This window comes from Somniosus microcephalus, chromosome 5, assembly GCF_052327205.1.
Source record: "Somniosus microcephalus isolate GS21.2 chromosome 5, FLI_Smic_1.0, whole genome shotgun sequence".
NCBI classification, from domain to species: Eukaryota; Metazoa; Chordata; class Chondrichthyes; order Squaliformes; family Somniosidae; genus Somniosus; species Somniosus microcephalus.
Window position 1 is genome coordinate 206,235,366 of NC_140991.1, and position 27,281 is coordinate 206,262,646.

The following is a 27,281-nucleotide window of genomic DNA, read 5'->3' on the forward strand; positions in this document are numbered from 1 at the left end:
GAATCAGTCTGGTGAACCTTTGTTGTACTCCCTTTAAGGTAGCTATATCCTTCCTTGGGTAAGGAGACCAAAACTGTACACAGTACTTCAGGTGTGGTCTCACCAAGGCCCTATATTATTGCAGTAAGCCTTCTTTACTCTTGTACTCCAATCCTTTTGTAATGAAGGCTAATGTACTATTGCTTTCCTAAATGCATGCTGTACCTGCATGTTAACTTTCAGTGATTCGTGTACAAGGACACCCAGGTCCCTCTGAATAACAACATTTCCCAATCTTTCACCATTTAAAAAAAAATTCTGCTTTTATATTTTTCCTACCAAAGTAGATAACTTCACATTTCTCCACATTAGATTCCATCTGCCATGTTCTTGCCCACTCATTTAACCTGTCTATATCTCTTTGCAGCCTCTTTGCTTCTTACTTTCCCACCTAGCTTTGTTTCATCCGCAAACTTGGATACATTACACTCGATTCCCCTCATCTACATCATTGATACAGATTGTAAATAGCTGAGGCCCAAACACTGATCCTTGCGGTACTCTACTACCCTGCCAACCCAAAAATGACCAGTTTCTCTGTTTTCTGTCTATTAACCAATCCTCAATCCATGCTAATATATTACCCCCATCCCATGAGCCCTATTTTTGTGTAATAACCTCTTGTGTGGCACCTTATCGAATGCTTTCTGAAAATCCAAATACACCACATCCACTGGTTCCCTTTATCAACACTGCTAGTTACAACCTCAAAAAACTCTTTGTCACACACTTTTCATAAATCAGTGTTGACTCTGCCCAATCATATTATGATTTTCTAAGTCCCCTGTTAATACGTCCCTAATAATAGATTCTAGCATTTTCCCTACTACTGATGTCAAGCTAACTGATCTAAAGTACCCTGTTCTCTCTTCCCTCCTTTCTTGAATAGCAGCATTACATTTGCTACCTTTCTATCTGCGGTGACTGTTCTAGAATCTAGGGCATTCTGGAAGATCAAAACCAGTGCATCCACTATCTCTGTAGCCACCTCTTTTAAAACCCTAGGATGTAGGCCATCAGGTCCAGGGGATTTGTTGGCTTTTAGTCCTGTTAATTTCTCTAGTACTATTTCTTTACCAATACTAATGTCTTTAAGTTCATCATTCTCACTAAACCCTTGGTTCCCCATTATTTCCGGATTGTTTTCTGTGTCTTCTTCTGTGAAGACAGATGCAGAGTATTTGTTTAATGTCTGCCATTTCCTTATTCCCCATTATAATTTCACCCGTCTCTGCCTGGAAGGGGCCAAAGTTTACTTTCGCTAATGTCTTCCTTTTTACATACCCATAGAAGCTTGTACAATCTGTTTTTATGTCTCTTGTTAGTTTACTCTCATATTCTCTTTTTCTCTCTCTATCAATTTCTTGGTCCTCCTTTGCTGAGTTCTAAAGTCCTCCCAAATCCTCAGGCGTATTACTCTTTTTGGCAGCATTATAAGTCTCTTCCTTTAATCTAATAATACCTTTAACTTGTCTTGTTAGCTATGATTGGACCATTTTTCCAATATAAATATCCAATTTTACACCTAAAAATCTGAGAAATTATAAAGAAATTGAGGTACACAATACTGCCAAGCAGGTTGAAAAATAATTTCTATTTATTGCTGCTGGATTGTTGCTCTGTGCAAAGAAACCTTTACCAATAAAACTTCCAAAATGAGCGGTAATGGAATCACTGAGTCACCAAAACCACAGAATGCTGTGTGATGAGGTCACAATGACACAAATAGCATGATAATTTTGCAAATCACTTCATTTCATTTTGTTTGTAAACACAGAAGCAACTTTGCTGAATATTTTTCTATAAAGACAATGGGCTAGAAATTCATCTATTTACTGCCACTCTGTAGCACCATGAAATGGCAATAAAATGGCGGCCGCTGCTCTTTCGCCAGCTGGTGGCAGGTCCTGCGGCAGCCGGCATATTCCTCCCTCCCTTTGCGCTGCCATTAACTGGTAGCACCCTGAAAGAAAAAATGGCAGCGTGGCGACGTCAATCGGCGTGCAATGCCGACTTAACGTCACCAATGCGAACTTCGAGCCTAGCGCTGAATTCAGCACTGGGTCCTAAGCACGCCTGGTTAACCTGGCATGCAAGTAGGCTGACAGTGACGATGTCTGCACCTCTTAAAGGGACACACACATCGTTAGGTAAATTTGAATGTAAGGTTTTTGACTGGGTTTTTTGATTTTACTGAAGTGGTGGCTTGCTGCAATAGATGTGAAACGTTTTTTTAAGTGTGTAGGGAGTGCTGTTGGATGCTTGCAAGGGCTCGGATGGTAAATGAAGGCCTTTGAGAAGACAGAACATGCTGCGAATACTCAGCAGGTAGGGAATATATGAGAAGCTGCCTGACCAGCTGAGTATTTCCAGCATTTTATGCTGTCATTTCACATTTACAGCATCCGCTTGCAGAGGGAAGAGGAAGACACAGAAGAGGAGGAAGCAGAAGGAAGGATGCAACCCAGACAGCCCCTTTGTGGCCAGGATATCCGGGATGGAATTATCCAACTGTGGTCCCAGTGACCACAACCCCAGTTCCCCTTACAACATTAGTCCCACACCTTACCTTCCATCTGTTACTGACCATCACAACGTCCTCTTGGCCACGATGCTGAAATAAAAGCCACCACAAAGCAAACTTTCCAATCCACCTATATACATCTAGCCATCCAATGTGACATCAAGAAATCAACTCATCACCCATATGCATTCTCTTAGTGACTGTCTTGTGTGTGCCTTTGCCTATCCTACTGATGTCACACAGTGCTACCCCAGTGGCTGCAGCATGGCTGGTGGAAGGCTGCTGACGTTCAATGTGGGGACACTGCAAATGGCCTTGCTGGTTGACCTTGAGGAGCTGGTGGCTGGGAGTGTCAAATCAATCTTCTCCTGTTCTTGTTCTTCTTTACTCTCCTCTCCCTCTTCTTGGTCACCCACTGGCTGGGCAGGCTGCATTTCTTGGCTGTGTGAAATGAGGAAGACACAAGGGTGGAGTTGTGGTGAGGGGAGGGCAGGAAAGCATGAGGTGCATGTCAGAAGGAGGATAACGTATGAGGATACCAGCACCTTGTATCCTTTCAGCCCTGCCGCTGACCAAGGGCTCAGCCATGCCCATGCCTAGAATGGCCTGCACCGTCTCCTCCAAGGGGATCAGGTGAGGCTAGGAATGGGAGATGTGCCTCATGATTGGTGCAGATTGTTGGTAGGTGAGTGATTGGGGGTCATGCATTGAGCAGCGTGTGACGCTAGTGGTGCAGGTGGTAGGAGACGGCTTTTGAAGATGCATTCACTGACCTTGACCAGTGGTCTGAGGTCATGAAGCTTCTTTGAGCACTCGAGCCGGATGATGGGAGTGACACTGCTGGCAGTGATGACTTCAGTGATGTATTCCCACATCCTTCTTTCTGGATGGCCTCCTGGCCTTTGTGGGTAGAGTGCCTGTCTTGTAGTGTTGACACACTGCACAAAGCTGGAGTGTTGCGAGCGAGATGCTGGGTGCCCCTTCGCTGGCTTGCTGAGCCATTTGTTTTAATGCTGAGGTGGTTTTCCCATTTGTTGAGGTTAGGAAGGTAATTCAGTTTTAAGAGCTGAATATTCATATTTGGGACTTCTTTTTAATGTTAAATATTTTTAAAAGGCTGAAAGGGCTGAAAACTGCATTGTTTCACTTCATTTTAATTTGTATTGCTTCAGTGTGCATGGCCCCTTTAATTCTCAGGTCTCTTCATTGCCCACAATTCCTTGCGAGCTCCACAGCCTTGGTTCCAGAGGCTGTGGGAAGCTGCAACGCCGCTCCTGCACAGGAATTTCGTCTTGGTTGCCTCCAGCAACACCACCAGGACGGTGTTGCACTGACGGTAAGCACTGCGCCAACAATTTCCATGTCCTCCAGACAAATTTTGCCCCGTTAGCGTTGCGGCCATTTTCAGCGGCCATTAACTCCAGTTGCCGATGACACTAGCAACTTTGCTGGTGAACAGGAATTTCTCCCCCAATGGTTTTTTAAATTTTCAAATGCTATTTTTGTTCGATAAAATGCAGCAATACTCTGCAGCCTACATCGATTAAAAAAATTATTTAAAATTACGTAGCTTCAGAATAGCTTTAAAATAAATCCAAACTAGACTTAATGACATTTTCATAACACATCTACAAATTACTGAGTTGCACTTTCTTTGAAAGTAACTGATCTGCCCATCTAGATCAATTTTGCAGACTGTAATTTTGTTGATTTTTCAAAAGGCAAAATAGAGCGCAGCAAAACATTACCATTAAAAAGATAATTCGATATATGATCTACATCTTGGAACCATACAGATAGGTTACCTCTTTCAAGAAATGTCTAATTATGTGATTAACTGAATGTTTAATCATTTAGATTTTAATATATTTTGAAAATTACAACAATCCATGCCTGCGATTATTGTTGTATAAGTGGACTTCTGATGATCTATTTAAAAACATAAGCAAATCATAATTAATAAGTACCATTCATTTAGATACTTTAGTTTGAATTTATTCTCTATATACAATGGGAACTCAGGGCTCAATTTTTTTTTTAAATAAAAAAATGCCCCATTGCAGCAATGTCCATTAGTCCTGTTTGCAGCATCGTCCAGGATGACTAAAGTCTACAGGGTATTCTTCAAACTTGCTTTACTGTCAACTAAGTACCAGCCTCAATGTTGGTTATATAAAAAATGAAGGATGGTGATACACAGTGTGTTATCCCAATTCACAGTGCAGAGTTTGCTATGTGAACATTTGTGAAAATACAGGTTTATTTGTTCATACAAACCCGCTCTGAGCATGGCGTTAGCAAAGTTGCAGCATACAAGATCTAGGGGAAATTGAATAGTCTTGTTCAAAGGAACAGAAATAGTACTTTCAATTTGTGGCTCCAACAAGAGAGCAATTTTGCAAAAATTTTACATGACTGATAAAAAAGTAGTTTAACAATTATGAGGAGCTGGGCTGTGGGAAGGTGCAGTTGTGGCTCTTCCTAACTCTACAGAAGTTGGGTACTTAAAGCAAAACCCAGAAGGTTTGGGATGGGAAGAATAGAAGAAAAAGAAAGATAAAAATGGAAAAGAAATAGAAAAGGAAAGAGAGCAGCGTGCTGTTGCAGTCCCTAACTTGTATCATTATTACATTCTATTTAGTAAAGATAACTGTCTTTGGAACTTTGTCTGGAAGAAGTTGAAGACCTGTTATCCAGTGATTACACAGGTCTTTACAATAGATGATTTGGCAAGACCAAATTGATTCTCCTGGGGAATTTAAACATTGTTAGCCAATCGTTACAGCGTAACACATTACATTAAAATAATGAATGGCCGTTCACCACTGGACATCATGCTGTGGCAGCAAATTCACATCACTTGTACATAATTCTTATATATTAATTTAGTCACATTATAGTAGTTGTGCACTAATTAAAGCGAAGACATTAAATAATTGGTTTTGTGTTTTTCTATAAATAAGTCAGTAACACAAAGAAACCGACACAAGCATGGTTTGCTACAAAATGCAAACCTTTGAGAATTCAGCTTTTCTGTACTGTCGTATAAAACAGCTTTGACAAATGTTCCTTAAATGGATCAAATGAGCCATGAGAAGTGCATGAGAGGCATGACATTTGTGTAAAGTAACAACTAAAAATGATGTGTCTGCTGCATTGTAACTTGAGGGGAATGCTCAGATTTTATTGTTTCTGTGCTGTGATATAGAAATGGGCTCCGCTGCAGTGTGGTATAGAAATTATTTCTGGTGTGGCATGGCGTAAAATTGCATTTTTACATCACAATGTTGGAAAATAAATGCAGGTTTGACATCATAACACTACTGCAAACCGCAATACATCATAAATATGAAACTCAATCATGCATAAACCGTGCTTCAATAAACGAAATACATCACTCTGCTGCAGAACTGCTTATCCAACATCAATCTGATTTGCAATTTAGCTTCTATCCCAATCCAAACAATATGTTCTGCTTTTTGAAATGATTTGCAAAACACAGAGCTAAATACAAACAAAATAGAAAATGGTTTACATACTCTCTTCCATAGTACTTTGGCCTGTTTTCAACCTGTAAACAAAAGAATATTGTTACCAACATATACATATATCAGTCCTTGGAGAGAAAGGGAGCCAAAATATAAATAAGGAAGCTGTCCAACCTTGTACCAAAGTGGTCCCATCAGCATCATATGTATTGCTATACTGAAGCATTTTTTTAAAATACAGTGAAGATTCAAATGTCCTCATGAACATTTTATAAACTTCTGTACTTTAACAACAAAACTACCTCAAAAATAAAATATTGTACACATCTTATAACTGAGTAACAATGACAGTAGCAGCTTTCAAAATACTTATTTCCTTCTATATTAAAGAAGAGTACCTGCTCTATGTATTTAGTTATGATTCTGCATATTATATACCTAGAGCAATGCACCCAAGTGCTTGAAAAATGCAGGGACCCACAACCTCTTTTCAAACTAACTTTAATACTGCACGGGAGTTATACTCTGCCCTGGAGTCAGATCCAGACTAGACAAACTATGGAGCTGTTGGTCATTTTTGCATCACTGCAATGCAGAATGTGACCTCGGCCCAGACCTCTGGAATTCCCTCCTTAAACCTCTCCATCTCTCACTCTTCCTTTAAGATGCTCCTTAAAACCTACCACTCTGACCAAGCTTTTAGTCACCTGTCCCAATATTTCCTTCTTTGGCTCGTTTCAATTTTTGTTTGATTGCACTACTGTGAAGTGTTTTAGGACATTTTACTACATTAAAGGCACTATATAAATGCAAGTTGATGTTGTTTCGTGCAGTACACATTGGGGTTACATAATGTGAAGTGCCTTGGGACATTTGACTACATTAAAGACACTATATAAATGCAAGTTGATGTTGTTTCGTGTAGTACACATTGGGGTTACAGAACAAGATGAAATTGCTGTGTAACGGCTTTGGTTTTAAAATGTTTTGCCAAATTAATTGCCATGTATTCACCTCAAACATCATTGATAGGTGTGCAGAATTATGAATTTAGTCACCAACCATATTTTTCCCAGAAGCACCGTTCCACTTTGCTGGACCGTTGGAAATGAGAAGAATTTGCATTTAAAGAGCACCTTAACACGTCGTCCAGGACCCAATGTGCTTCATAACAGATGAATTACTCTAAGTGTTATGCATGTAAAGGCAGACATTTTTTGCACAGAAAGATCACACAAACAGCAAATGAGATGAATAACCAGCCAATCTCAGAATTGGTGGAAAGAGATGGTGGTAGCAGGCTCAGAAAGAAGAGCAGTGGTGTGGGGAGGAAAAAGGTGGCAAGCAGATGGTAATGGTGGTCCTAGAGACATCACGTATGATCCAGAAGGGAAAGGAGCAATCATCACAATGCTAGGAAGGGGGTTTGAATGTGTCAAAAGATACCAGTGTAGTTTGATAGTTGGTATTACTAACTAACTTAAAGACAGGTGAAAAAAATGAACAATTAACTTTTAAGTTCAAGATTATATGAAATTCAACAAATAAAATGTTGCCCAGTGGTTCAATGGGTTTGTACACTATAAGGTTTCAGGAGTTCAATCTCTCCTACAAAAAGAAAACAATCTTTGAATGTATCTCCTGTTGAACGTCCAAATTTCACCAATAAATCTTGAAACTAGAAATGTAATTGTATGTTAGCACTACAATTTTAAAGTATTCTCTATTTGGATTTACTGCATTAGTAAGTCCAAGTGTAATGTTACAGAAAATCCACCAGGTGGCAATTGCCACAGAAATATCTGTCAAAAGATTTCAGATTATTAATAGTATAGTAGGTAACTATAGTTATAACAGCAGCAACTGGGTAGCTAAATGACTATACTTCACATCATCTCATTAGCAGTTTTGAGGGATACTTGTTTGTAATCATTTACACATGAACTAAATTGGGAAGCCATTTATTTTTGTGGTATTTAAATCTTTCTTGCAACAACTTGCATGTACGTGGCACCTTTAATGTAAAAAATATCCCAAAGAGCTTTACAGTGGGGGCTGGCAGAGGGAATGGGGAGAAGAAGAAAAAATATAGATAGAAGGAATATAGGACACTGAGCCATGGTGCAAGAATTAGAAGTGGTGACTGAAAGCTTGGTTAAAATTAGGTTTTTAAAAGTGGAGAGAGAATCAGAGGGGTTCAGGGGTTCAAACAGAGATTTCCAAAAAGTAAGGCCAAGGGTGACTGAAGGCTCTGCCATTAAATGATGGGATGAAGGGAGGATGCAGGTAAAAGCTTGAGTCATTCACTAAAGAGCATAGGAGTGATGTAAGGTCGAGGAGATTGCAAAGATAGGATGGCTTGAGACCATGGAGAGATTTGAAAATAAGGATCAAGATTTTAAACTTAATGTGATGAGGGAGCCAACGTAGGTCAGCAAGGAGGGACGTGATGGGCAAGCGAGACAGAAAGCAGGCCACAGAATTCTGAACAAGTTTGTAGCCTGTATTCTGTCTCGCTCGCCCATCACATCCCTCCTTGCTGGCCTATGTTGGCTCCCTCATCACATTAAGTTTAAAATCTTAAGTTGGAGTTTCTAGTGTAACCCCCAAAAATAATTTCCATCCTCAGCACTTTGCTGCAAGCAAATGAACTGTAGGCAAACAAAAGTCTTCCAATGCAAAAAGTCAGCCCTCTACAGCATTTAGCAAAATACAGCAAAAAAATGCTCATTCAAAAGAGACTGATTCTTAAAACATTTTTTCAAAGTGAAGGTCAGCTTTTACAAGCCTACTTCTGAAGCTAGGCCAGTGTAATAACCATAAGCTCCTTTTATAAGGCAAAAGGTGTGTGCAGAGCCAGTGAGAAAAACACAAAATTAGACATGGGACCAATGTAAATAATTTCCGTATTTCTAATAAGACTCTTGTCTTTGGCAAACAATACACTGTGATTGGCTGCGCAAACCTACGTATCTAATTTCCCAACCTGTGCCACCAGTATAGCTTAGTAAATTTGGGGCTATTCAGTCAAACTTCATTAAAGTGAATGTCATGAGGGCAAAAGATAAACAACTCTACTGAATGGACAGGACCTTGTTAAGAGGCACAAAACAGTAGAGGATTCTCTATGAAAATGTGTTGTTATTATTTGAATTTCTTGTTTTGCTCTTTTGCAATTTTACACAATTCATGTTAAGCCATTCAGAATATTGATGAAATACTACTGCAGACAGCAGCAACATAATTACTGAAGGGATGCTTATGCAAATCAATATATTCCCACAGCATTAGAACTGATACGTAGCTAACAAACCAAAGAAACTACAGAGAATAGAAAGTAGAAGAGCTATTTAAATGATTAGCTCAACATTGAGTGTACAAATTCTCAATGAAATGCTGATTCATTTAATTTAGGATGAAAATTATGCCAAAAAAGTAAGTTTAACATTACAATTATCTGTCTTCAGCAACATCAAACTAACCACATGACATTCAGGCTAATGAGATCCACACTGGTATAAAATTGCTCTTGGGGAAATTAGTTATGAAAATCTTTCACACCATTATAAACCCCATGGATGGACAGTGAAGTGCGTAAATCACTGTGACACCTATGGCACTGACTCTATAGCAGATTCCTTCAGGTGCAAACTTCGCAAAATAATTTGCATGCTTCATTTTTTAACATACTGATGGTCACACAATAGGCCAGAGGCTTTATTCTCCATCAATAGCAATAATGAAAACTTTCTTGTACTAAACAAAGCTCAAAACTGTGTTGTCACATTACTCAAGCCTAGTTTTCAACTGACCTCTCGAGGGCAAATAATTCTCTTCGGACGTGGGGCTTCCTGCTGTAACTGATACACTGTCCAAAACAGAACAATATACAAGTAATGTTAGCACATTAAAGATATCAACACAGCACAAAATCCAATACAACACTGGAGTTAATTACCTGGAATCCCACATTGCTGATCGAGACGTTTTTATTCCATAATTACCCAGATATCAATCCTTACAGTTCCACTTACAAAGGGATTACTTATATACATATAGTATATTAATTTTGATCCTTTCTAGACTACAAGTGACAGAGCATTCCTTGCCTCTCACTAGGACTATGGTGCATGCTACTGGAGAGGTGAAGGGGAATTTAAAAAGAAAAATTAACCATGGGGGAAGACTTCCTCTGCTCCCTATTTGCAGTGAAATTGTAAACGCACATACAGTATTAAGAACAATTTTGCTACAAATAATGTATAGATAAAATCGTCTCCCAATAATTTTAAAGTCGTCAAATATTATATCATATTTTAACTGGAGATATTTTTAAATGAAACACTGTGCAAAGTGGAATAATGGGTAGATTTGTGCAGCATTTCAGATTCCAATTTTTTTTGTTTATATTTTAGTGGAGCCAACTCTAAGGATCCATCAAGCAGATCTTATGATTGAATGGGGTTGGGTACACAGTGAAGGCAGCCACCTTGCAGCAGTTAAACTTTCAAGACTAACTATACTCATGAATGTGTGCACAAGCTGGACTTAATTCTGTATTTTGGAAGGTTTAAACAAATATTCCACATGCGGCATCAACAATTTATACCCTGCAGCTGCCACATGGGGGACAGAACTTAGTATGAGCGTCAGAGACTTTCAAGGAAAACAAGCAAAATTAAAAATAAGAGACCTGTCACAAAGATTTAGTGGGAAAAATCTGCTTAAAAATGTTACATTCACATCCTTTCGATACATCACCATAACTACATATTTTTTCTTATTGAACAGCTAACTCTCATATGAGATTTGCAACTAAAAAGAATGATAAGAACATAAGAAATAGGAGCAGTAGGCCATCCGGACCTTCGAACCTGCTCGATCAGCCATTCAATAAGATCATGGCTGATCTTCTACCTCAACTCCACCTTCCCGCACTATCCCCATATCCCTTGATTCCATTAATATCAAAAAATCTACCAATCTCTGTCTTGAATAAACTCAACGACTGAGCCTCCACAGCCCTCTGCGGTAGAGAACTCCAAAGATTCATCACCCTCTGAGTGAAGAAATTTCTCCTCACCTCAGTCCTAAATGGCCGATCCCTTATTCTGAGACTGTGACCCCTGGTTCTAGACCCCCCAGCCATGGGAAACATCCTCCCAAGAATTTTATATGTTTCAATGAGATCACCTCTCATTCTTTTAAATTCGAGGGAATACAGGCCTAGTCTACTCAATCTGTCCTCATAGGACAATCCCCCCATCCCAGGAATTAGTCTGATGAACCTTTGTCAGATGAAAGGTCATCGACCTGAAACGTTAACTTTGTTTCTCTCTCCACAGATGCTGCCTGACCTGCTGAGTATTTCTAGCATTTTCTGTTTTTATTTCAGATTTCCAGCATCTGCAGTATTTTGCTTTTGTTATATAGTTAGTAAACTAGTTTTAGTCCATATTTGTTTATTTGACTAAAATTGTTCATATTTGACTAAAATAATTAGATGAAAATAAGTACATAAAATAAGTTTTCCAATTTTGTTTAGTCTTTGTTCCATCCATTCATTCACTGTCACCCACCCCCTTCTATGGCCATAAGTGCAGATAAACAATCTAATCCCAGACTTCTGCCAGTCCTGCTCTGTATCGGCAATGTATTGACTCATTCTCTGATTTTTCTGGCCCAGCCTCAAGGAAATGTTTTACGTTAGCTTGAAACTCTAGCTGAGTTTGGGAGCTCATTGGCATGGGAACATCTCAACATGAATATGGTGCAGTGTGTCAACAAGTCTAAGAACAATATGCAGTTAAGGGACATGTTTTGTATATATTTTAGTGGGGGAAATACAAGAAACTCAGCATCATCTGTAACAATAATTATAATTCTATTTTCTATTGTTAGCCAAAAGAGTTGGACCATTACTGAGGCAATAAACTTCTCCCCAACTCCCAGGATATTTACCTTCTGATAAATGGCCGAACCCCGCAGAGAGTTTTCCCATGTTTATTTGCTTCCCTTTCTACGCCACACAGCTCTGTTAATGAAAGAATGAGGAGAAACCTCATGGCATTCTCAGCCAACAGCATGTGGCACTGGCCTAGTAAGGACTCCCTGCCACATTACCAGCATCACCATGCTGTCTGAGAGACAATGATTTTGTCTTTGCTTCAGAAATCACTGTCAGATTACCTTTACAGTTTTCATCTTATTTGTTAAAAAAGGATTCCTAAACTCCAGCACCTCCCACAAAGGAATCAAATGAATTGTATTAGAAACATAATCTAATTTCTGAGGAAATTAACCCACATTTAATTCACAGGAGCATGGAATAAAAACATAAAATAGGAACCGCAGGATAGTGGCATTAAACAGACACTATGGTCCTAAACTTATCTTGGAGACGGGGAGGGAGCAGAGCGGGGGGGGTTGGCGGGGGCAATTTTGTGGTCGGGAAACACAGAACAACGTTATATTCGGCAGAAATAACAACAGAAAATGCTGGAAAAACTCAGCAGGTCAGGCAACATCCGTGGAGAGAAATTTGAGTTGACGTTTCGGGTTGGACCCTTCTTCAAAACTGGAAAGAAAAGAAACTAGATCGGAGGCAGGGCTGCGATCGGACAAAAGAATAAAAGAAACAAAAGAAGTAAAAGAGATTAGAAGCTAGACGAGATGGTAATAGGCTGGGATTAGGTGTAAAGTGTACTGGCAGGGCAAAAGATAGCTGCCAGGTGTGAGAGAGAAACAAAAGGAAAGGGGGGGGGGGGGAAAGGAGTGGAACAATTACAAGAGAAAATGAAATGGGGGCCGAGCTTATGATCTGAAATTGTTGAACTCGATATTGAGTCCGGAAGGCTGCAGACTGCCTAATCGGAAGATGAGGTGCTGTTCCTCGAGTTTACCTTGAGCTTCCGTGGAACAATACAAGAGGCCAAGGACGGTGAGGTCCGAGTGGGAATGGAGCGGTGAATTAAAATGACAGGCGACCGGAAGCTCGGGGTCACCCTTACGGACTGAACGGAGGTGTTCCGCAAAGCGGTCACCCAATCTGCATTTGGTCTCCCCAATGTAGAGGAGACCGCATCGTGAGCAGCGAATACAGTATACTAGATTGCGAGAAGTACAAGTAAATCGCTGTTTCACCTGGAAGGGGTGTTTGGGGCCCTGGACAATGGGAAGGGGGGAGGTATAGGGGCAGGTGTTACATCTCCTCCGCTTGCACGGGAAGGTGCCAGGCGAAGAGGAAGGGCTGTTTGGGGTGATAGAGGAGTGGACTAGGGTGTCTCGGAGGGAGCGGTCCCTGCGGAATGCTGAAAGAGGAGGGGAGGGGAAGATACGTTTGGTGGTGGGATCACTTTGGAGGTAGCGGAAATGCCGGAGGATGATCCGTTGAATGTGGAGGCTGGTGGGGTGAAAGGTGAGGACAAGGGGAACCCTATCATGGTTCTGGGAGGGAGGGGCAGGGGTGAGGGCAGAAGTGCGGGAGATAGAACTGACACGGTCGAGGGCAGTGTCAACCACAGTAGAGGGGAATCCTCGGTTGCGGAAAAAGGAAGACATGTCTGAAGCACTGGTGTGGAAGGTGGCGTCGTCGGAGCAGATACGGCGGAGGCGGAGAAACTGGGAGAATGGAATAGAGTCCTTACAGGAAGCGGGGTGGGAGGAAGTGTAGTCCAGGTAGCTGTGGGAGTCAGTGGGCTTGTAGTAAATATTGGTCGATAACCTATCCCCAGAGATGGAGACGGAGAAGTCGAGGAAGGGAAGGGAAGGGAAGAGTCCGAGATGGACCATGTGAAGGTGAGGGAAGGGTGGAAATTGGAGGCAAAGTGAATGAAATTGTCAAGTTCGGGGCGAGAGCAGGAAACGGCACCGATACAGTCATCAATGTATCGGAAAAAGAGGTGAGGGAGGGGACCCGAGTAGGACTGGAACAAAGATTTTTCCACATAGCCCACGAAAAGGCAGGCATAGCTAGGACCCATGCGGGTACCCATGGCAACACCTTTGATTTGGAGGAAATGAGTGGAGTTAAAGGAGAAGTTGTTCAATGTGAGAACAAGTTCAGCCAGGCGGAGGAGGGTCGTGGTGGATGGGGACTGGTCGGGCCTCTGTTCAAGGAAGAAGCGGAGCGCCCTCAGGCCATCCGGGTGGGGGATGGAGGTGTAGAGGGATTGTACGTCCATGGTGAAAAGGAAGCGGTTGGGGCCAGGAAACTGGAAACTGTTAAAGTGGCGGAGGGCGTCCGAAGAGTCGCGGATGTAGGTGGGAAGAGACTGGACAAGGGGAGAAAAGATAGAGTCAAGATAGGAAGAGATAAGTTCTGTAGGGCAAGAACAGGCTGAAACGATGGGTCTACCAGGGCAGTCCTGTTTGTGGATCTTGGGAAGGAGGTAGAGGCGGGCTGTGCGGGGTTGGGGAACTATGAGGTTGGTGGCAGCAGGGGGGAGATCTCCAGAGGAGAGGCCAGGAGTCTTCCCCCCGCACAACTGACCCTTTCTCCCGCTTGCAGAATTCTCGTTCTACCTGGACCCCTCCCCCTGGCCTCTTACCCTCTCTAGATCTTTTCATCGCTAACTGCCGCCGTGACATCGGCCGTCTCCATTTCTCTGCTCCCCTCACTCACTCCAACCTACCTCCCTCTGAACTTGCAGCACTCCATTCTCTTAGATCCAACCCTGACATTGTCATTAAACCCGCTGACAAGGGTGGTGCTGTTGTTGTTTGGCGTACTGACCTCTACCTAGCGGAAGCTGAACGCCAACTCGCCGACACCTCCTCCTACCTCCACCTGGACCATGACCCCACTACCGAACATCAAACCACCGTTTCCAAGACTGTCACTGACCTCATCTCCTCTGGAGATCTTCCCCCTGCTGCCACCAACCTCATAGTTCCCCAACCCCGCACAGCCCGCTTCTACCTTCCTTCCCAAGATCCACAAACAGGACTGCCCTGGTAGACCCATCGTTTCAGCCTGTTCTTGCTCTACAGAACTTATCTCTTCCTATCTTGACTCTATCTTTTCTCCCCTTGTCCAGTCTCTTCCCACCTACATCCGCGACTCTTCGGACGCCCTCCGCCACTTTAACAGTTTCCAGTTTCCTGGCCCCAACCGCTTCCTTTTCACCATGGACGTACAATCCCTCTACACCTCCATCCCCCACCCGGATGGCCTGAGGGCGCTCCGCTTCTTCCTTGAACAGAGGCCCGACCAGTCCCCACCCACCACGACCCTCCTCCGCCTGGCTGAACTTGTTCTCACATTGAACAACTTCTCCTTTAACTCCACTCATTTCCTCCAAATCAAAGGTGTTGCCATGGGTACCCGCATGGGTCCTAGCTATGCCTGCCTTTTCGTGGGCTATGTGGAACAATCTTTGTTCCAGTCCTACTCGGGTCCCCTCCCTCACCTCTTTTTCCGATACATTGATGACTGTATCGGTGCCGTTTCCTGCTCTCGCCCCGAACTTGACAATTTCATTCACTTTGCCTCCAATTTCCACCCTTCCCTCACCTTCACATGGTCCATCTCGGACTCTTCCCTTCCCTTCCTCGACTTCTCCGTCTCCATCTCTGGGGATAGGTTATCGACCAATATTTACTACAAGCCCACTGACTCCCACAGCTACCTGGACTACACTTCCTCCCACCCCGCTTCCTGTAAGGACTCTATTCCATTCTCCCAGTTTCTCCGCCTCCGCCGTATCTGCTCCGACGACGCCACCTTCCACACCAGTGCTTCAGACATGTCTTCCTTTTTCCGCAACCGAGGATTCCCCTCTACTGTGGTTGACACTGCCCTCGACCGTGTCAGTTCTATCTCCCGCACTTCTGCCCTCACCCCTGCCCCTCCCTCCCGGAACCACGATAGGGTTCCCCTTGTCCTCACCTTTCACCCCACCAGCCTCCACATTCAACGGATCATCCTCCGGCATTTCCGCTACCTCCAAAGTGATCCCACCACCAAACGTATCTTCCCCTCCCCTCCCCTTTCAGCATTCCGCAGGGATCGCTCCCTCCGAGACACCCTAGTCCACTCCTCTATCACCCCAAACAGCCCTTCCTCTTCGCCTGGCACCTTCCCGTGCAAGCGGAGGAGATGTAACACCTGCCCCTATACCTCCCCCCTTCCCACTGTCCAGGGCCCCAAACACCCCTTCCAGGTGAAACAGCGATTTACTTGTACTTCTCGCAATCTAGTATACTGTATTCGCTGCTCACGATGCGGTCTCCTCTACATTGGGGAGACCAAACGCAGATTGGGTGACCGCTTTGCGGAACACCTCCGTTCAGTCCGTAAGGGTGACCCCGAGCTTCCGGTCGCCTGTCATTTTAATTCACCGCTCCATTCCCACTCGGACCTCACCGTCCTTGGCCTCTTGTATTGTTCCACGGAAGCTCAAGGTAAACTCGAGGAACAGCACCTCATCTTCCGATTAGGCAGTCTGCAGCCTTCCGGACTCAATATCGAGTTCAACAATTTCAGATCATAAGCTCGGCCCCCATTTCATTTTCTCTTGTAATTGTTCCACTCCTTTCCCCCCCCCCCTTTCCTTTTGTTTCTCTCTCACACCTGGCAGCTATCTTTTGCCCTGCCAGTACACTTTACACCTAATCCCAGCCTATTACCATCTCGTCTAGCTTCTAATCTCTTTTACTTCTTTCGTTTCTTTTATTCTTTTGTCCGATCGCAGCCCTGCCTCCGATCTAGTTTCTTTTCTTTCCAGTTTTGAAGAAGGGTCCAACCCAAAACGTCAACTCAAATTTCTCTCCACGGATGTTGCCTGACCTGCTGAGTTTTTCCAGCATTTTCTGTTGTTATTTCGGATTTCCAACATCTGCAGTATTTTGCTACCGTTATATTCGGCAGGTCCTGATTACCATTTGTCTCCGGTTCTCGGCCGCAGCCAGCCAGATTGAGAGGCTGGCTGGATATCGGGTGAGTACGCCTTCAGCACCAGGCCACAGCTGGGGCGCTGACTGGAGGGAGGGAGAGATCGGAAAGGCCGGTTTTGGGGGGGAAGGGGAGTGTGGTGGTGGAGATGGGGAGATTGGAGGCTGGGATCGGGTGAAGATTGGGGTCCGGAGCAAAGGGGAGATTCCGGAGACTGGGGGAAAATCGGAAGGTTCAGGGGAAGGGGGAAGAGAGATCAGAAGAGTTGGGGGGAGGGGCAGTCCAATCGTGGGGGAGGGGGGTGGGTAAAGCAGGTAAACTGTATCCGGCAGGTAAGTGGAAAGGTACTTACCTCCTGGATCCAGCAGTCCTCACCTCCCTTTAGCTGTCGGGTTTCCCAAGGCCCAGGAAACCCGGCTGGCCAAGGTTAAATTTAAAATGATGGTTAATTCTGAGGCACACAGCCTCATTATAATACTTAAATGATCAACCTGCCTTCTGGGAGCGAGTTGCCTGCCCCACGACCCACCTCTGCTAAAACCGGAAGTGAGCAGGTTGGAGTCGGGTTTCAGATTTTTAACATTTTTACATCCCACCCAACCCAAACTCACCCATTTTGGGGATTAACATTCAACCCTATGTTCATGAAAAAATGTTTGGATGTAAAATGGTAAATCAACTACTGTTGTGTCCTAGCAATTGCCACTTCAATTGGATCATCAAAACAGCTGTTAAGGAATAGCCTGGTGACTGCAGATGAACAGCAATGGCTTCCCAGCTCAGAAGAACGATTAAAGCGTAATTGTCAGTTTCTTCAACAGATGTTCAGGTTTTTCCAGTGAGGGCAAGCCTACTTCTCAGTTAACTCACTGGATGAAATATAATGCGACTGAGGGGAGAAGGAAAAGTTGGTCATACAAATGCAGTCTTCCCAGCAGATCCAAGTATATGCTGGAAATATTTTGCAGGCAGGCAGAGAGAATAAAATAAATCATTAGGACAGAATGTATTTTACACAAATTCAAAAATGTAGGCACATTCAACCCCAACCAAGAATAGACTGCACAGGCACTGAAAAGGTTGTAATTTACTACAACTGGGGTGATGAAATGAAAACAATTAATTAATTAAAATTAAACACAGCTGGATATTGTTATTTGAGACAAAAATGTTTGCAACATTCTAATAATTGAAGGAATTTCCCAATAGAATAATTCAAAATATTAGGCATTTCAGATCTTGGTTGTACCTATCATTGTTTCTCTGTTTACTGGAAATATCTTAAACTGTCATAGGATTAGTTTTTGTCAACTTTTTTTCCCTTTTAATATTTTGCGCTCATCAAAGGTGAATGTCAGTGTTGAGAATGGAACATTTTTCATTTCAGGCACCCATCAACGGCAACAAGCATTGCAGATCTGGTATAGAGCAGGCATGTGCAAAGCAAAGCTCCTTCCACTCTGCCACAAGAGTTGGTTTCCGCCCCATCCCCAGGAGACCATGGCCTAATGCACCAGCCTGGCATTTTCTCCAACAGGTGGAAGTTAAGCCTTTGTCTTCTCGTCAAGCTGGAACCAGGACAGTCGGAAGTAAGTTTAAGTCACAGAGGGCGAGAACTCTCTTCACAAGGTTAATGCTGACTAGATTCAGGGACTGCTAATCGGAAAAGTTAATTTAGCCCATTAAGAAAGAGTGGCCTTTGTTATTTTCCACATTACGAGGAATGTTACAAAATAGACTGAATTTTAATTGAAACTGCATTCTGTTCGGTCATGTATTTTGTGTAAATTAAACCAGTTTCTTGGGTTTACAATTGGCCTCAGCTCATGAGTATTTTATAGTCTATCTTCCAGAAGAGAGTGGGAAATGCTTGAGGGGGCACGTGCAAGATTACAGTATCTAGTATATTTCACTGTCATAGCCCCCGGGTCACTCTATTGTAGAACTAGATAGTGGGCAGTAAACGTAAACAGCTGATCACAAAGGATCCAAGGTTCATTTATGAGAGTACTCAGCAATTTGAATCCAAGAGAATATCTAGTACAGACCCAAAACTTGTAAGTTACATTGTAATTAGTGCCAAATTAGGGATAGTTTTGTGCTGCAGGCCCCCCCCCATACAGGAACTGAATTGAGTGTTCCCAAAATCATGTCACATAGAACCCTTACAGCCAGCAGACAGAGAAGACTTTCATCCCATCTCGGCTGGAAATGAACAAGGGCTGAGAGGTGAAATGCCAGTCTCGGCTGGAAATGAACAAGGGCCGAGAGGTGAAATGCCAGTCTCGGCTGGAAATGAACAAGGGCCGAGAGGTGAAATGCCAGTGACTATGCCATCTGGTTCCCTGAGCCTTGAATCTGCCATTTTAAAAGTGATTAATAGCCACTGAATTTTGAACCCTAATTATAAAAACAAATTGCATTTATATAGTACATTTCATGTAACAAATGACCCAAAGCAATTTACAGTGGAATTGGAGAAAATTAAGCAGGAAGTGGAAACAATTTACAGATGAATAACAGGATAGGTATTAAGTAGCTATGATGGTGAGAGGTGGCAGAAGGCTCTATCACAAATGGTGCCGTAGGGGAGTGTGTAAATGACACACAGTAATCCAGAGTCAGAACTGTGGATGGTGCAGACGGGACCATAAGGCCAGAGAGAACTGCAGATATAAAGTGAAACAAGGCTATGGAGGAACCAGAGATTGAGGGTTTTGTGAAAGATGATGTGCAGGGGGGCCAGGAAACCAAAGTTCTAGCATTAACAAGGTAGTGCAGGAGCCTCCAAGGGCAGTGAGAGCCACTTCATGAGGCGGTTTCCAAGTGAGTTCAAGAGACAACCTGCTTTTGGTGGTAAATGGAGATGGCCATAGCGTTAGATGCCGCTGGCCACCAATTTTTCCTCACAGTGGATGGGTTGAGTTCTCGCACTGCTTTTTACATTATTCACCTGTACACATAGAAGTAGTTCCATTGGCCAGAAACATGAAGTCTTAATTATGATTTTTGAAAAACTGTGCATGTGATATTGCATTAGGACAGAATGTCATTTAGACAAATTCAAAAGCAGGTGTTGAAATGTACTGATCCACCCCTCTCACCAGGAATAATTGTCCAGAGGCTGAATAGGCCGCAACTGGCTGCAGTGATGGCAGGGTAGAGATGAAAAAGGATTAAATAAATAAAATTAAAGGCAGTTGCTAATTTTAATTGCTTCAATATTATTGCCAGAGCTGGTTGCCCTGTAATATAAATGGAATGAAGTCACAGCAGCAGCAGCCTTCTGTTATAAATAGTTCTGCAGTATAAATGGGGCATTAGATGACCAAAAACACCATTTTAGAAGAATTAATGGCCCAGAAATTCAGGTCCCAACCCGTGAGTACGGACGGAGTACTCACGCGTGGACCTGATGGAAGTGCCGGAATCTTGCATGCACTACGCATGCGCGGGAAACCGACACTTCCGATCCTCTGAACCAAGGGGTTCAGAGGTCGAATGCATGCGCGCGGGAGTCTGCGCGTGCGCGTTGAAATTCCTTTTTTTTTTACAGGTTTTAACGTGCGGGTAAGTCTGTACATTTTAGAAATGTAAAAAGCAGCCGTAAGGACTTCATTTTCAAAGGTAAGTGGTCAATTATTTAAAATTAAAACATTTTTTCCACAGGTTTTTTACTTTTAAATACTTTAAAGCAAGGTAAGTTTATTTTTAGCCCCGTTTTTTTATAAAAATTCTTTTTTCAAAAATTTAAATTTTTGTTTAAAATAGTTATTTAATGTCATTTATAGTTTATTTACAAAGTGTGATGTTTTTTAAAAATTTATTTGAAGGTAAAGTACAGTTTTACAGCCTCAGCATTTATACGTTTTGACAGGTCTATCTGTCAAGACTTATGAATGGAGCATTCCCTGCTCCGATTGGCTGCCTGTTGCTCACGTGATCCCAGGGGACGCATCGTACTAACTACGCCCCTGGGACACGCCAGCATAGCGCGCCGGCCTCTGGGACAGGCCTCGGAGAGGAATTCCACGCAGGCCAAGAGGTCAACTGCCGGCGCGCTAGGTAAGCGTAGGTCGGGGGCTTGCACCCGCGGGAAGCCCCCGACCCGAATTTCTGGGCCAATGTTCTCTTTTACTGTCAAGTACATCTGTTAATTTGTCCTTAAGGACTTAATTAAAAATAAAATTAAAGCCTACATTGCTAATTTGGCACTAAAATGGAGGGGAAAATATGACATTGCTGGTGCTACGTTAACATTGAATCACATCAATGCATTATTATAGCACACTTGTGTATAGAAACATACATCATCATACATTTCACACAGTCAGCTTTTAAACTTACAATATGATTTCCATATTGGTGGCTGATACTCTTCGGCATCTAGAAAATAAGAAAGAAAATTGCCTGTTAAAAAAATTAGAACATATTTTCTTCAATCTGTGATTCTTTCATTATTCATAAACTGTACGTTATATATATGTGATTTATATATATCTCATATACATACCAACACAAAGAGATAGGAAGACACTCACCAAAGTATATGAATATTGTTTTACAGGTATTCTACTAGATGTATTAGTAATATATTCTAAATATTATCTTCTATTTCATAGTACAATAAAATCATTCTAAGAATAAAATCAGAGTTGCAGGTAAAGACATCACATTTGTAAATAATACACATTTAAGTTACACCATGACAAGATGTAAAACCTTAAGTAACAGAAGGAATAAGTCACTTAACAACATAACAATCCCTTTGCTCACTCTGGATTGATAATACTTTTGAAAACTGAGTTTAAGCATCATTTTAAGTAGACCCTCTATTTGATAAAGTTGTTCTGTTTCTAACTTAGTGCGTAAACTATTCCTTCCTTCATCTCACATACAGATACAATTCTAAGTTGATACTTGGCAGAGTTTCAGGTTTGTAGTAGTATCCATCTTCTGGCTACAACTAACAAACTACATTTAAGGTTTGTGCTGTCCTTTGGGACTACCACAAGTGTCTCCTTGTAGTGGAATATGCAGCATATTGCATTAGTACAGCTTCTGTCCAGAATAGGGTTCATTTGGGCCATGTCCAAGAGTATGTGCAAAGCTGCACCTTTGTCTTACATTCTCTCCAGCAGTTGTGGATATGGGAGTATTTTATTTAGTTTTTGAGAAGAAAAGTGGAATATGTATATTATCTTAACCTAAATCACTTCTAATCTTTTAGAGACTCAGAATGTGGCTCCACTTCCATGTTGCCTTCAAGCTGTTTATCAGTTTCTCCTGCCCACAATGCACATATTCTCATAGTTTGCAGTAATATAAATGTTCCATGTAGTGCAAATCAATTTGAGAATTTGTCAGCTTCTAAACCAACTAGATTCCTTGTACAGCCCATGTGGAATTTTGGAAATACCTGCACCAAAGCATAGCACAACACCCAAATCTCAGTTTCTAGATGTTTTATTCTCTGATCTTTTAAACAAAGATTCTAGTATCTTTCCTACCACTGGCGTTAAGATAACTGGTCTATAGTTCCCTGGATAAGTCCCTTTCCGATGATAGGAATTATATTTTCTGTTCACCAGTCCTCTGGCACTATTCCTTTTTCTATTGAATTTATTATTAGTGCCTCTGCTATCTCCTCACTAGTTTCTTCAGTATCCTGGATCTAGGGGTTTGTTCTCCTTAAGTTTGGCTGGTTTGTCTAGTATGCCCTTTCTTTATTAACTGTTGCCCTATTATTCCTGACTTCTTCTATTGTTGCCATTTCCTCTTTGGTAGCCCCTTCAGTGAAAACTGAGGCTTTGGGCTGGATTTTCCTAAGCCCATGGAGTCGGGTTGGAGGCGTGCGGGCGATAAAAATCGGAGATCCGGGGGTCCCGACCCCATCCCGCCTCCATGTCAATTTCATAGGAGTCGGGTTGCCGACAAGTGCTGGAACCCGACTCCCAGAGGCGGGAAGGGACTAAAGGCAATTAAACTGCCTGTTAACAGGTAGTTAACAGGTAGTTTTTTGCCTATCCGCGATTTTTATTGCTGGTTTGTGGGCTTCCCGACAGCTCCAAACCACGAAAAGTTTTCGAGGCGGGACGTGGGTCTGAGGTCTTGGAGGGGTCGAGATGCCCAGTGTTCAGGTGAGTGAGGGGTGCAGGAGTGCAAAGGTAAGTGTTTTGCAAGTGTTTAAAGTGTTTAAATAAGTTTAACTTACTTTTACTTACCTTTACAGGAGTCGGCTGCATGAACCACAGAAGCTCCGATTTAAAAAAAAAAATCAGCTTCTTGGTTTCTGCAGCAAAATGATTTTAAAGTTATCCTGAGAAAGGACTGAGGCTGAATTAGCAGTTTTTCAGTGCTTAACAGCTTCAAACAGCTGTTAAACACTGATATTTCATCTGCCAAAAGCTTTTGACAGATGAAATGTCAATCTCTGACGTCACCTGTTGCCGGGTGGCCCTTAATTGGCCTGCTGAGCCCACAGGGCGGGCTCAACAAGGTCAATCAGAGGAAAATCCAGTGGGTTGGCCACATCTCCATGGAGGCGGGACAACAAGCCCGAATGTGGGTTTCCCACTTCCAACCCGCCCCCGTAGCAAAATCCAGCCCAAAGTATCTATTCTGTATCCTTGCCATTTCAGTATTATCTCCTGTGAGTTTATCTTGCTCATCCCTTAGTGGCCCTATCCCTATCTTATTTCTTCTTTTGTTACTTATGTGCCTACAGAATGCTTTACCATTTTTTAAATATTCTTTGATATTATCATTTCGTACTTCCTCATTGCCTTCCTAATTGTCTTTTTAACCTCTTTCCAAAGCTCATCATGTTCCCTTTTACCATCCTCACCTTTATTTTTTATGTACTTTGTGTATGCCTTTTGTTTTAAGATTCAATTTTATTCTTATCTCTTTATTTATCCGTGACATCTCATTCTTGGCTAGATTTTTTTTAAGTGGAATATATTTTGCCTGAACTCTGTTGATCTTTCCTTTAAATATTGGCCACTGTTGTTCCACGCCTTTGTCAATATTTTTCTCCAGTTTACCTTCCTTAGCTTAAAGTTAGCTTTTTTCCAATCTATTATTTTGGTCTTTGTACAATACAAATTTCTCGCAATCATTACCTTAAACGTTGTTGTTATGCTGTGCTCACTGCTCCCTGGATGTTCTCCTAAATTTACTTCTCTTATCTGTTCCGGTTTATTTCCCTTTATACTAGATCTAGCAGTGCCTCCTCCCTTGTTGAGCTTCTTACATATTAGGTCAGAAAGGAGTCTTGTACACATTGTAAAAGCTCCATCCCCTTTTCCCCTTTCACTTCCTCTCCCTCGCCCTGCTATTTTATATGGGGGTAGTGGAAATCCCCATGATTCAGGAAATATCATTCAGTAGCTGAGGCAAGCAGCACTGTGCAAGAGCAGGGTGGAACAGAGGGGCAAGTAAATTTTGAGAGGACCAGTGCAACTGAGGAAGGCTCCCTCAGTCTGAGTGAGCGGACCTGCGGGAGGAACGGAGTCGGAGACCAGGGATAAAGGCAGCACAGAGCAGAGGCCCGGGAGTCTGAGTGAGCGGACCAGCGGGAGGAACGGAGTCGGAGACCGGGGATAAAGGCAGCACGGAGCAGAGGCCTGGGAGTCTGAGTGAGCGGACCAGCGGGAGGAACGCAGTCGGAGACCGGGGATAAAGGCAGCACGGAGCAGAGGCCTGGGAGTCTGAGTGAGCGGACCAGCGGGAGGAACGCAGTCGGAGACCGGGGATAAAGGCAGCACGGAGCAGAGGCCTGGGAGTCTGAGTGAGCGGACCAGCGGGAGGAACGGAGTCAGAGACCGGGGATAAAGGCAGCACGGAGCAGAGGCCTGGGAGTCTGAATGAGCGGACTACCTGCGAGGGAGACGGTCGGCAAGCGACACAACGAAGGAGTGACGTCAGAATTCAAAGGTGTCGCTGCACAAGGGAGCTGAGAGGGGAGTATAGGGTGAGTATTTGTGGTAAGTTTATTTTGTTCTGTTTTCAGTATATTTCTGCTAAGTAGTTCATAACCTATCTAATAGAGGGAAGTGTTGATTGGTGGTTAGCTGTTGAGTGTTTCTTGTTAAGATTATTTCTGCTAAATTACCTCCATAATCTGGTAAATAGAGTCATGGCAGGGCAGCTCAGTCCCGTGATTTGCGGCCTGGATGACCACTTGTGCAGGAAGTGTCGCCAACTGCAGCAACTCGAGCTCCGGGTTTCGGAGCTTGAATGGCAGCTGGAGTCACTACAGTGCATCCGCGATGCTGAGAAATACTTAGAAAGCACGTTTATAGAAGTGGTCACCCCGCAGCCTCAGAATGTGCAGGCAGAGAGGGAATGGGTGACCACCAAACAGAGAAGGAGGACCAGGCAGGTAGGCCAGGAATCCCCAGAATGCAACTCGCTCGCTAACCAGTTCACAGTTCTGGAAACTAGTGGGGGTGATGGTTCCTCTGGGGAGAGCAGCCAGAGCCAAGGCCACGGCACCACGGGTGGCTCAGCTGCACAGGGTGGGAGAAAGAAGAGTGGAAGAGCAATAGTGATAGGGGATTCATTGGTTAGGGGTACAGATAGGCATTTCTGTGGATGCAGACGTGACTCCAGGATGGTATGTTGCCTCCCTGGTGCCAGGGTCAAGGATGTCACTGAGCGGCTGCAGGACACTCTGAGGGGGGAGGGTGAACAGCCAGAGGTTGTTGTCCATATCGGTACCAACGACATAGGCAGAAAAAGGGATGAGGTCCTGCAGGCAGCCTATAGGGAGCTCAGAAAGAGATTAAAAAGCAGGACCTCAAAGGTAGTAATCTCCTGATTACTCCCGATGCCACATGCTAGTGAGTACAGGAATAGGAGGATAGAACAGATGAACCGTGTGGCAATATGATGTTGTGGCAATAACGGAAATGTGGCTTAAAAACGGTGAGGACTGGACACTTAATATTTAAGGGTTCAAGGTGTTCAGAAAAAATAGGGAAGGAAAAAAGGGAGGTGGGGGGGCAGTGCTGAATAAGGGAGAGGCAATATACACTTAATGGCACAGTTTTAAATAGTGTGCAGGGACAGAGGGACCTGGGAGTTAAGGTGCATAGGTCCCTGAAGGTGGCAGGACATATTGAGAGAATGGTTAGCAAAGCATATGGGATCTTGGGCTTCATAAATAGAGATATTGAGTACAAAAGTAGAGAAGTTATGCTGAACCTTTATAAAGCACTAGTTAGGCCACAACTGGAATATTGCATCCAGTTCTGGTCACCACACTTTAGGAAGGATGTGAAGGCCCTTGAGAGGCTGCAGAGGAGATTTACCAGAATGGTTCCAGGGATGGGGGATTTTAGCTACAAGGACAGGTTGGAGAAGCTGGATTTGTTTTCATTAGAGCAAAGGAGGTTGAGAGGTGATTTGATAGAGGTGTACAAGATTATGACGGATTTGGATAGGCTAGACGGGGAAAAGGCTGTTCCCACTAGTTGATGGTACAAGGACTAGGGGACACAGATTTAAGGTTTTGGGCAAGAGATACAGGGGGGATGTGAGGAAAAACTTTTTTATGCAGAGAGTGGTGAGGACCTGGAACTCGCTGCCGATGGAAATGGTGGAAGCGGAGACATCAATGTTTTCAAGAGGAGACTGGATAGGCACTTGAGGGAAATAAACTTGCAGGGCTACGGGGATAGAGCGGGGGAATGGGACTGACTGGATTGCTCTACAGAGAGCTGGCATGGAAGGGATGGGCCGAATGGCCTCCTTCTGTGCCGTTATGACTCTATGACTCAATGACAATGAGCATCTCTCCAGGAATGCCAGCTTCAGAGACTCGGCATCAGTGCCCATATGCTCATTTAGTTACCAGACTCCAATGGGGTCCAGGACACATACCAGTCCGAAATCAAAGGATGCATTCACACTACAAGTGTGCAAAGCTGTTTTGCTTTGCAACACTGTTTCAATTATAATGTAAAGGGGGCCTGAATGTGGTGTCAGGGCCTGACCACAATGAAGTGGAGTGAGACACTGAAGAAGAATGTCACTTTGCTTTGGTATGGAATCAGTTTGGACCTTCACATCCAACTTACAGTCCAAATTCAGCATTGAAACTTGTGGAATTTGAATGCATTGTAAGGTGGATGTAAGCTAAGTCGGGTTTTTGGTGAAGTTGTTGAATTCAGTGTTTAGTATTACAAATGGATGGCAGATTCAGCAGAATTGGCAGACACATTCTTTGACGCTTTTGCTACACTAAATAGAGTACAAATAAAGAGGACTGGTAACAAGAGATACAACTAATATACCAAAAGAGAGAGTTCAATGCTTACACACTTTTCTC

The 27,281-nt window shown here is 43.2% G+C and overlaps 1 protein-coding gene across 2 annotated transcripts in view; it reads right to left on the reverse strand.

Moving 5' to 3' along the window:
* The window catches only part of chn2 (chimerin 2), a 449,790-nt gene that overhangs the window by 156,460 nt on the left and 266,049 nt on the right, over positions 1-27,281 (reverse strand). The window contains exons 2-5 of one of the 2 annotated variants that reach the window (XM_085988611.1): positions 21,293-21,331; positions 17,557-17,834; positions 9,864-9,919; positions 6,103-6,134 (exon numbers count right to left, since the gene is read on the reverse strand). In XM_085988611.1, the coding sequence (XP_085844737.1) occupies positions 6,103-6,134; positions 9,864-9,919; positions 17,557-17,575 (107 nt within the window). In that variant the 5' untranslated portion in view covers positions 17,576-17,834; positions 21,293-21,331. The remainder of the gene's footprint in view (positions 1-6,102; positions 6,135-9,863; positions 9,920-17,556; positions 17,835-21,292; positions 21,332-27,281) is intronic. The other variant, XM_085988610.1, reaches the window with a different exon arrangement.